We start from the raw sequence: 12,104 nt of genomic DNA, 5'->3' as shown, positions 1-12,104 counted from the left end.
TTAGATGGTTTTGATTTCAAAAATCGATTTCCAAACGACCAAAAAGGAGTTGGATTTTAGAAATCAACTTCGCATGTTTGTGGGCCAATCAGTTATCCCTTGCAGGTTAAAAACACAAACTTCTCAGGCTTGGCGGAGAAGATGAGAGATTTAGTTGAAATCAGAAGCGGGAGTCACATATATGAAACAAGAATGGAAGAGAGAAGTGGAAATACGAGGATGTGGTCAATGCACCTCCTGACCCTAAAGAAGAACGAGGAATAGACACAAAATTTATTAGGTAAGACAATCCAGTTACTTCCTAACGAAAATGGGGTGAGATGATTGATTGTTTAGTGTTCTTGTTCTTGGTAGTTGATACGTGAGAAAATAAAGAAAACAAGGAATAACCTATAAGGGAGGAGGGAATTATTCCCTCCCAACCCACTGTCACATAAATTTTTGTCTCTTCTTTTTCTTCATCTTTCCCAACCCACAACACACAGAAATCTTATCTTTCTCAACCCACTCAACCCATTTAATTAAAAAAAAAATACAAAACAACTAAGATACAAGTTTTAAAACACATGGTACAAGAGAAAATGAGAGATAGAGAAAGTAGAAAGAGAGGATGAAATGGGTTAGTAAAACCAATTAAACAACCCGGTGAAGATGGAGTAGTACCGACGGTAACTCTATTGCTAATTAAGATTTTACCTTGATTGTTTTGTATTTGTTTTTAATTGAATGAGTTCAAAAAGATAGAGTTTCCGTGTGTTGTGGATTGGGAAACATAAAGAAAAATAAAATAGAAAAGCTGATGTATCAGTGAGTTCAGTGGGTTGGGAGGGAACGACTCCCTCCTCCCTAAGGCAGATGGGTCAATTGTTACCAACCATGAGAAAAGGGATGGGACCCACTAATTATATCAACATTTATTTAAATTTATTTGATAAAATAATAAAAGGTAAAAAAAAGGATAAAATAGTTATTTTACGCCCAGTAAAGATCAAGATGCAACAAAAACAAACATTAGGACTATCCAAATTAAAAAAAAAAAAAAATTAGAGACCAAACCCAAAAATTACCCCAAATGATATAGACTATTTGTGTAATTTACTCTTAATGTTATTATGTGTGTCCTTTTGGCCCAATTATTTTTAAACTCAAAATTTGTGATGTTGGGAGGTATATCAAGAATTAAAACTTCGAATTTGGATTATATTTTTCTTACATATCTCCCAGATGTTATGCTTCATTTTCATGATATCATAAATTAGATTAGCCGAAATTCAAGTTCTCATTCAAGAACTTGAGTGTGATAGATCGATTTATTCTCGACATGAAATTCTATTTAGTTTGATCTATTGTATCTCCCTTTAATTCTTTAACATCATATACTTAATAATTAATGTTGTCTTTGATTGAGGTTCTAACACGGTTTAATCATGTTTCATGTAAGAAATGCAATCCGAAGGTCTTCTTTTGTAACTTTTAGTACATACATGAAAGGTTAATGCAATTATCTTTTCATAAAACGTCATACTTTTTATTCGTTTGATACTTGGTCATTTTTTAATATACGGTACTAAACTTGTTGATGAACTATTTTATTTTATTTTTAAAAACGGCAATTTAATCTATTTCTAACTATCATTTATGTTTTAAGTGACTTGAATTATAACCTCTTAAAAATGAAACTTGAACCCATAAACTATTGATTACGGTAAATTTCACTTTTATTTATTTATTTGGTTTTCCATGGTACCAAGTTGGTTTGGCACCGTAAATGACAATTTGACTATTTTAGTACTCACTTCCACACTCTACTTTATTTTTTAGTTTTTTGAGAAATATTTTGAAGGCATAAAAGTCATTAAGATTACATCATAATTTTAATTTAATATTGTGTTATTTTTTGTCTTAAATTTGATACTATGTTTTCCAGTATGTTATAATTTTAACCACTTGACCGGTTAACCCGGTTACTTGCCGACGTGATATGTTGACATGTTAGTTTTTGATGACGTGACATGCTGACATAATACGCTGACGTGTCAAAATTGATTTTTTTCCACAAAAGACATTAAGTTTTTATTTTTTTTTTCGATTTCATATTAAGTTTAATTAATATTTTCAATTTTGACACTTTATTTTTTTGTTCTAAATCGAGTTTAAAATACACAAGTTTAAAATGAATTTAGAGGTTTGGAGGCGTGTAGTTGATGAAGTCCCAGAGATCAAGATCAGTGTGCAACCTGTGAAATTTTTATATCTAATATAATATTCATAATATTGTTAAGAACATCTTGAATCTCATGGTGTGACTACCATTAAATCATATTTTTCAGCTAAATATTTTCAAAAATATTTATGAAGGATAAATATGGCCACTATTACATGTATTTTAGTATTCACATTAAATTTTGGTATTTTGTTCTATATTTCTCACCTCTTCTTCAACTCTTCAAACGAACATTAGATACGACATCAATATATAACTAATATAATTATTTAATCGTAAATAAAAATATGTGTAAAATCTACAACAAAAAATAAAATAAATAATATTTCATAAGCGATAATTGATTTGTTATTCTTATTCGAACTTTATGGTTAGTTTGCTTTTCATGATATAACTAAAAATATTTATACATAACATATGCTTTGAATGCAAAAAAACCTTGTATTTATATAAAAATATGGTTTTTAAATAAAAAAATGTATTTATATGGTTTAAAATTTAATAAGAAAATATTAATACGGTTTTAAATAGAAAATGATCGTCATTGAACAAAATTGGAAAAATTATTTTCAATTTGGAACAAAAAAAAATAGTGTCGAAATTGAAAAAAATAAATAAATTTAGTGTCAAAATCGAAAAAAATGAAAACGTAGCGTCTTTTGTTGAAAAAAAAATATCAATTTTGACACGTCAGCATGCGACGTCATCAAAACTGATACGTCATCATGTCATATTAGCAAGTAACCGGGTTGACCAGTCAGAATTGTAACAAATTGGAAAAACACAGTGTCAAATTTGAGACAAAAATAACACCGTATCAAACTAGAATTTTGATATAGACTTAGTATCTTTTATGCTATTTACCCTATTTTGAAGCTAAACTCATGAACTATCTCAATTTCATTGATCCTTTAAATAATAGTAGACTAATCCAACATAATTTGTTGAGACACGTTCCTCTCATCAATAAAATTTTCTACTAATTTGAGAAGAATATCATGCTTCTCATTATTTTTCTTTAACATACATCTAAATGTTATTTATTAATATTTGACTTTAAAATTTTCAACTTATTTTTAAAGTCAATCATTTTATTCTTGGAAGTCTCATAAATTAATCACACAAACTATTTTTTAAACAGCTCTTTAAAACCTTCTTTGTAGAATAATTTGAAAAGAGTAGGGCCAAAATCTATAACCACTTGTTTGAGTAAAAAAGCCGAGGAATAGAAATGACATAATCCAATGCTATGGAAAGACAAATTAGGAGGGTGTTTGGGATTACTTTTGAACATCTTTAAAATGACATAATTTTTTTTCGTAGAAAGACTTTTTGCAAAAGAAGCTATTTGAAATGTGTTTGGATAAGTAAAAGAACTTTTGGTTTAACTTTTATAGGTAAAACAACAAAAAGTCAGGTTTTTGTGACTTTTAAAAACTCTTTCTTTTCTTCTATGTCAAAAATCATTTTTAAAAGAACTTTTGAATTATCCAAACATCTTTTAGTTTTATTTTTGAGTTTTTGGACAAGTTAAAAGCTAAAAGTTATATTAAAAGGATTCCCAAAGACCCTTAAGAAAAAGTTCCAATACCTCTTCGGAAACAGGATATCCAACTGTTGTATATGTTTTGTGCATATAATGAACGATAAATACACATTTATACATGACACCTAAAGTCCAACTTTATGAAAATTTAAAGAATTACTACTACTATACAAGATATCCAAATGATCGATTTTATGTATTTTACAGAGAATTCGTTTTAGACTTTAGAGGGCAATAATGTTACAAATTTAACCAATGCAACAACGGCATTTTGAGCTGCCAAAGGAGCAAAATTGGAAGCTTCATTAGAAATTGCAGACCCCCCACCAGCTAAATCAGAAAGAGCTCTAATTGCAATAAATGGGATTTTTTGTTGATAGCAAATTAGCGCAACTGCAGCACTTTCCATATCTATTGGGGTCACATTGAATTTGCTATTTAGAAAGTTTCTATAAGCCCCATTATCTACGAATATATTTGCACTTACACCCCTCTGAACTCTTGACACTTTAGGTTCCCTAGGTAAACAAATCGTACCATTTATACATCTCTCCAACTTAATGCCCTGTATAATCACATAATACAATTTAGTCCCTTTATTTTCTTTGTTGAAATAAATATTGGTTTATGAAAGGAAATATTTGTACCTCGAGTTGTTTGGAAAGTGTGTAGTAGTTGTTGTCAACAGGGACCCAAAATGCATGTTGTCTAGTTTCAGGGGTTGTGTTGATGGGGAATATTTCTTCTGGCTGATACCAAACATTATTTAAAAGATTGTCTTTGATCTTGATTTGTTGTGTATTGGTGTCGTTATTGTAATCAGAAAACTTTAGGTAGCCAATGCTTCTTGTATAGTCGCCATTGGATTCCAGGGGTAACTCGCTTTGAGACCCTTCTCCATATCTCTGGATTGACAAAACATTATTTTATGTAAATTAATATGTTCTTAAGTGATTCGATACTTTTAAGTTTTAACCATTGTTTTGTTTGAAACTCTTCTCAGTCTTTGGGATAACGGTGGTTTTGGTTTTCAAAAATCAATTCATTTTCCGGTGTGATCTAGTTTCCGTCGAAGAAATGGTGGAGTGGGGGTAGAATGGGACAGTGCTGAAGGTAGATAGGAGTAAGAAAGGATGGGATGGGTAGGTAGAAGGTTTCTAGCGAGTAACAGAGGTTTTTGGTGGATCAATCGATTTCATCAACTTTGGATCTTCCTCCATCGATCTCTTGATGGTCGATTTATGTTTTTTTTTTTTTTTTTTTTTTTTTTTTTTTTTTTTCATGCAATGTGTTTGGGTTTGGTGGAGGTTTGTTGGAGAAGATGATATATTGATTTTGGCTTGGTATATATTGGTGATTAGCGGGAGAAGACAGAGTTGTGGGTTGTTTATCGGAGAAAACATGATGAGGGGTGGTGTGGAGTAATGGGGTGGTGTGACCCATCCGATTTAAATATTTCATTAATACCCTTTCCACAGTTGATTAATATCTTTCAATTAACTGATACTTTAAAAAATATAAAAGACATCAGTAAGGGTAACTCAGTCTCTTTAGAACAAATAGGAAACTAAGCGTGAAACATAAATATAAAATAGGGACGATCCAAGTTAAAAAAAATTGTTAGGGCCAAAAACACAGATTATCCTAAACCACATGAACCATACGTGTAATTTACCTAACATAATATATTCAATCTTTCATAATGTTTTGTAAGAGTCTAGGCATACAATTTGTAGAGATTGGTTAATATAATTTTAGTTGTACATGATAATGAAAGAAAGGAGTGAAGGTTAATTGACATTGAGTAATTTGTTTTTGCTTTTTAATTAAAAGTTTAAAACAATTTTACATTTATAATGGTTAATAACAAAATAATAAGTTATAAAAATCTTAATATAAAATGCTAATATATATATATATATATATATATATATATATATATATATATATATATATATATATATATATTGCTTATTCAGTTTTTTCGGTTTAGCCAAAACAATTAAAATTCAATCAAAATCAAAACAAATAAGATATCCTTATTCTTATTCGGTTAATCAAAAGAAATAATACGAACCAAATAAATGAAACATCATTTTGTTCGGTTTAATTATTCAGTTTTCATTTTTTATCATACCTTTAAAATCGGCCACCATATCCAAAATCACATCTCCAACTTATTTTATTTTGCTTACAAACTTGGGCCAAATTTCAAAACTTTTTTCAAATTTGATAAAAAAATTACAAAATCTTCCCAATTTTTTTTATTTTTATTTATGTTTTTAAAAGTGTTTTTTTTATCTTTAAAACTTAGAAAAGTATTTTTTTATATAACTCCTTAACTGTTCTTTAGAAAATACTTTGTACAACTTTTTCTTACAATTGTTTTTATACATAACTAGTTTTTTTGCAAATTTAATTTTCTTACATATAACTATTATACATGTTTTTAGCATATGATTTAATATTTTTAACATTTTTCATTATAATTAATTCAAGTTGTTTGATTTGATTTTCAATCAAACATTTATTATGTAATACTAGATATAAATTCAAATATTTTTTGAGGCCGTCTTATTTTTATTTACATAATTATATAACTTTGTTTCACTAAATATGTAACCATATTTTCGTTCTTACCTGCCATACCCATAGACCAGTATGAGCCCAAAACTCGGGGATGGCCACATCTCCGATTTCAAGTTCAGTATTTGCATTTCCCGCAATTCCAAAGTGTATGACTCCTTTCACGTTAAACAGACTTAACAATAATTGTGTAGTAATCCCTGCGTTCAGCTACACAACCAAATAATAGAGACATCATTACGTACATGTTAAATACAAATTAAGAAAAAGAAAAGCAAAACAAAAACAGTATATATAGGAGCAAATGCAGTCAAACGAACCAATTCTTTTTTAAATATTTGTTACATATTGTCACATACCATGGCTAATCCAGTCATGACAATGATGACCCTTTGATTTTCTAGAGTTCCTATACGAAACCTTCTTCCTGTTAAAAATTAAAGAAGTAAAAAAAAACCCGTTAGGTTACAAGTTACATATTCACATATTTTGATATTGTGCTATAACTAATATTTCTATCGGGTCTTTGGATGTGCATGTAAACTGAATTTGAAGTTGTAATAAGTAATTCTGAGTGTTTCGATAACATATTGTGATTCTAAGTATTTAAGGACAAAATATCATGTTTGGATAAACAAATAAGAAATTGTTATAGGAAAATTGATTCCTAAGATCAATGCATGTTTCATGTGTATCTCTTGCTAATTTAACTATCCAATTATTTGATTCTTAGTCATTTTCAAAGCGTACCACCAAAATTGCCCCATGTCTATACATATATACATATACACACATACATATATAACATAATCGTATCAACTTACCTGAAATATCAATATAAGGACGTTTTTTATTTGCTATGAAGCTCGATGACTGCAAAAGTGGATTCATTTCGAAGCTATTGGGCACGACAATACCATATGAACCAACCTTGTTTATCTTATCAATGTCTTTCAATAAACTCTTGGGAACCATACATTCAACTCTATTCACCAAGAAACATAACCCTACTACAAACCATCCAAATGTCTTAAAGAAAGCCCTCATATTTCTTTGTGTGTATGTGTGTGTTTTCAGCGTGCTTTTACTTTGTGCTTGGGTGTTAAGGACTTAAGATTGTTCAAGAGATATTCTTATAGAATTAAGTGGATGATATGGAAAGAGTGAAAGTCGGAAAAGTTGGGAAGTCCGTCAACTATGCAGTTCCTAGTTGGCGGATTGAGTGTACAAGTGGTGGATGAATTGTTTGGCAGATACGGTTTACAAGTCAGGTCTTGTAAAATTACTTATATTTTTATCATAGAATTATATAACACATGACAGATTTTGTAATTTTTATGACAAATCAAAGGTCATTTTGTGTATATTAGTCAATAATATATGCTAGAAATTTTTTTTAAAGAATATTCAGCATGTATTTTTTTAAACGAAGAATATTAAAAACTATACAAAATTACATAAATGGTCCTTGTAATTGGCAGAAAATACTATCGCAAGTCCATTTGAGGAATTTTGAACATGGATAGTCCTTGAGAATTTAAAACATTGCACGAATGGTCCTTAAGACTAACAACGTTAAAAGTAAATGTCAAGTTTTAGTAAAATGACTAATATATCCTTTCCGTCCTATTTTTCTTAATTAAAATAAGAAAAAAATAAAGTCATATCTCTCTCCTGTTGGAATCCTAAGTCGAGTAGGACTTGGAGACCAAGTAATAGCGACCTAGTTTTTAGGAAATCATAAACAAGTAGGTTTCTAGTTTCCTAATTGTAATCTGATTACAAGTCGGTAGTTAGGAGTATATATACATTGTTTTAGGTCGAGTTAGGATCATTGGAAAACATTGTAATATCGTGAGTTTTGAGAGAGTTTCTCTATAATCAAAAAGTTATTTTGATTAAAACAATCGTGTTTACATATTCCAATCTTTAATTGATATCAGAGCTAGGAAGAAAGAAACTGTGAGATCAATTCTTACCTGTTGACGAGTCAGGTCAACATGACAGATACAGGGGGAGAAGGAGAAGCTCCGGTGAGGGTAAAGGAGGTTGGTACAACCTTAGTCTCCTGCCTGATGCTTACATCCACCAATTACACCGTGTGGGCAATGCGTATGAAAGTTGTCTTACGTATCCACAAAGCCTGGACTGTGATTGATCCAGGAACCGAATTCAACGAAGAGAAGGATTGTCTCGCCATGGGTCTATTGTACCAAGCCCTACCAGAAAACCTCATAATGCAGATTGGAGATCAGGATTCGGCCAAGAAATTGTGGGATGCAATTAGAGTACGTAATGTGGGCGCAGATAGAGTCACAGAAGCGAGATTACAAACCTTGATGTCGGAATTCGATCGCCTGAAGATGCTCGAGTCAGAAACAATCGAAAGCTTTGCCGGAAAGCTGTCTGGAATCGCGTCTACATCGTCGACATTAGGAGAAACAATTGAGGAATCAAAATTGGTGAAGAAATTCCTCAAATCATTACCCAGAAACTTCATTCACATCATTGCATCTCTTGAACAGGTACTAGATTTAAAATTGGTAGGGTTTGAAGATGTAGTGGGTCGATTGAAGGCATATGAAGAAAGAATAAGGGAATTCGATGCTGGAGAAGGACAATCGAGGGTTCTATTTGCCGAAAAATCGACCGAAGATGGAGGTGGGTCGTCGGATGGTAGGGGTAACTCATCGGGAACGAAGGGAAACTGGAAAGGATCGAATAGGTCTAATAAAGCAAATAGTTTTAATGGGACTGATGGGTCGAGTGGATCCGGGTCTGGAAGGTCATATGGGTCAGGCGGGCCCAAAGGGAATAGTAGGGTTTCTCAAAGTAATTGGCCCAATAAACAATCCAATTCTGATTTATCTCAATCTAATTCCAACAATTGCAAAAAATGTAATTGTTGTTGCGACAAAAATCGAAAAAATAGGGAAAAGACCGATCTAAGGTAATTTGTTTTCGGTGTGACAAACCGGGTCATTTTGCTTCTGAATGTCCGGAACGACTCTAAAAATTACAAGAAGGTGATTTTTCGGAACGTGACGACAATGAAGAATCCGTTTTTTAAATACAGATCGGGTTGAAGAATTCTCTAGAAGGACTTAGAGACCCGGGGGTGATTGTTGGAATCCTAAGTCGAGTCGGACTTGGAGACCAAGTAATAGCGACCTAGTTTTTAGGAAATCATAAACAAGTAGGTTTCTAGTTTCCTAATTGTAATCTAATTACAAGTCGGTAGTTAGGAGTATATATACATTGTTTTAGGTCGAGTTAGGATCATTGGAAAACATTGTAACATCGTGAGTTTTGAGAGACTTTCTCATATAATCAAAGAGTTATTTTGATTGAAACAATCGTGTTTACATATTCCAATCTTTATCTCCCAGACACACACAAACCCCTTCTTATCTTTTTCCTTACTTCTCCATAACGATCACCAACATCGCCTCCTACTGACGACCACTTTCCGCTCTAACCCCATCCACCGATTCCTATTACAATGTCAACAACCGTCTTCACACGCTAACCTCATCATCCATCTACCAAATCGTGTTTACAATATCTATAATATCCTCAAAATGGGACTATGAGATTTCCCTTTTTAATGAAAATAAATACTTTGAGAATAAAACTAATAATTAAATTTAATTAAAATAAGTCAACCAAAATGTGGAAATAAATAAGATAAATTATTAGAAGGAAGTTTAAAGTGATCAAAGTGTTTAGAAGATAAATCATGGTGTTTAAAATGAAGACTAAAGATAGAGGGGCTCTTTTTGCTAAAACCCTTAAACATGGATTCGATCAATCATTGCCTAATTTTTGGGATCATTTTGGTAATAAACTTACATTTAATGTTTTAAGTTATAATTTCTAAGTTAAATATGTCAAAATATGACATCTGGGAAAGATTTAAGTTTTAGGGGCTAAAGTTGACAAATTCGTCAAACTTGGGCGTTAAATTTCAAAGTATTTTGAGCCTACTTTCTAGAAAGTTAGTAAATTATGGACAAAAGTCTTAGTAATGAAACTTTGATTAATTTACTGCTCAAATGATGTCCATTTGAGAGAATACAAAACTAGAAAGTCTAATGTGCAAATAAATGTATTAGCTAAACTAGTTAAGGGTTTTCTCACATTGTGAGAAAAAGGTTGAGAATTGAGAGGGAGGAGTACTCCACGAATGCTGATTTAGAGTGAAGTAATCGTAAGAAGAACTAGGGTTTAAAGATAGGAGTCCATAATAATTATGAAGAATAGATCTTTATATGTAGCTAGTGGTTGAATCTAGTGACATTCCTATAATACAAACTCCTAAACTCCATGGAATCTAACCATAATTGATTATTATGGAGTTTGGTAAGTATTTAGGGATCTGGAAGCTTTATTCATGGCGGAATCCTAAGTATTTTAATCGAATGATTATCATGATTGAATTAACTTTGTTTCAATGATTTTTAAAACAAATATAAAGTTAGTTATTCATAAGTCACCACAAGATTAAATATTTGGACACAAATTGAGTATAAGCTTGTTTTTAGGGATTCAATGGTAAATAATGAGATTATGAAATTCCATTGTTTTTATTAAAATTAGTTGAAATCATCATATGTTAGAGAACTAGATCATGCAGATGGTTGGTTTGGTTTAGGTGGTTTAGGAATGGGTTGATGCAAATGATTCCGAAAGATAATTGAAAACTAATTTTGTAAAAAGAAGTTTTGAGTTACATCAACTCTGGAATCATCATAAAAACAATTACAATTTATTTAGTTACATTGTTTAAACCTATCAACTAATTACTAAACCTAATATCATCTCTCAATCCTATGCTCCTAACATGTTTGATGTGCTTTGCCTTGCTCAATGCCTTGGTAAAAGGATCAACTGGATTATCCTCTGATTAACTTGATTCACCAAGAGGTCGCCATCTTTGAATATTAAAAGGTTCCTAAAAAATATAAAATTTTTGATTCCAATGACCAAAAGTATCAAAATGGCTAAAAAATGAGAAGCAAAGTTGACAAAAAACATACAAGTTTACTATTCATAAGGAACATTCTTATATATATATATATATATATATATATATATATATATATATATATATATATATATAATGGATAATTAATCACATTTTCTTGGGCCACATGATTTTATACGAACAAACAAAAAAAACAACTATATGACATTATAAAAACATAAATAATATATTATTGTTTCTAATTTAACTCATTCTAGAAATATAAAACTAATATATTATACCAAATTACATATTAATTTTGATCATTGTCTTGTAAAAAACATTCACAAATATGTCCCATTAAATCATGTTGAAGTGCGTGATGCACTTCACTATCACGTAGTTCAACGTTTCTTAAAATTTGATATTGAATTTCCTAGGTTGGTCCTCGATGTACACGTATTGGAGGATCAACATCATCTGACCAATTACTAATCGTTTTTTCTTCATCCTCTACGATCATATTATGTAATATAATGCATGCATACAATTATATCTTTTATATTCTTGAGTTGCCAAGATCTTGCTAGTCCTCATAAAATTGCCCAAAGAGATTGAAGAACACCAAAAGCTTTTTCGACATCCATTCTTGCACCCACTTGGATTTCTTTGAATTTTGTCCTCTTTGGGTCAAGCGGATGTAGAAAACTTTTAACTATAGTAGCTCATTCAGCATATATACTATTTGCAACATAATAACCTTTATTGTATGTAATGACATT

At 30.9% G+C, this 12,104-nt stretch overlaps 1 protein-coding gene across 1 annotated transcript; it reads right to left on the bottom strand.

Moving 5' to 3' along the window:
- Positions 1 to 3,831: 3,831 nt before the first annotated feature.
- On the bottom strand, positions 3,832 to 7,492 carry LOC145054755 (bark storage protein A-like). The gene is made up of 5 exons (XM_079003007.1): positions 7,181 to 7,492; positions 6,716 to 6,783; positions 6,411 to 6,566; positions 4,418 to 4,675; positions 3,832 to 4,335 (listed from the first exon to the last, which is right to left on the bottom strand). The coding sequence occupies exons 1-5, from the start codon at positions 7,401 to 7,403 to the stop codon at positions 3,988 to 3,990; spliced, it is 1,053 nt and encodes a 350-aa protein (XP_078859133.1). The 5' UTR covers positions 7,404 to 7,492; the 3' UTR covers positions 3,832 to 3,987.
- Positions 7,493 to 12,104: the final 4,612 nt, after the last annotated feature.

This window comes from Lactuca serriola, chromosome 5 (assembly GCF_051521515.1).
Source record: "Lactuca serriola cultivar US96UC23 chromosome 5, Lser_US96UC23_V15, whole genome shotgun sequence".
Taxonomy (NCBI): Eukaryota; Viridiplantae; Streptophyta; class Magnoliopsida; order Asterales; family Asteraceae; genus Lactuca; species Lactuca serriola.
This window is presented reverse-complemented; position numbering and strand designations above follow the sequence as displayed.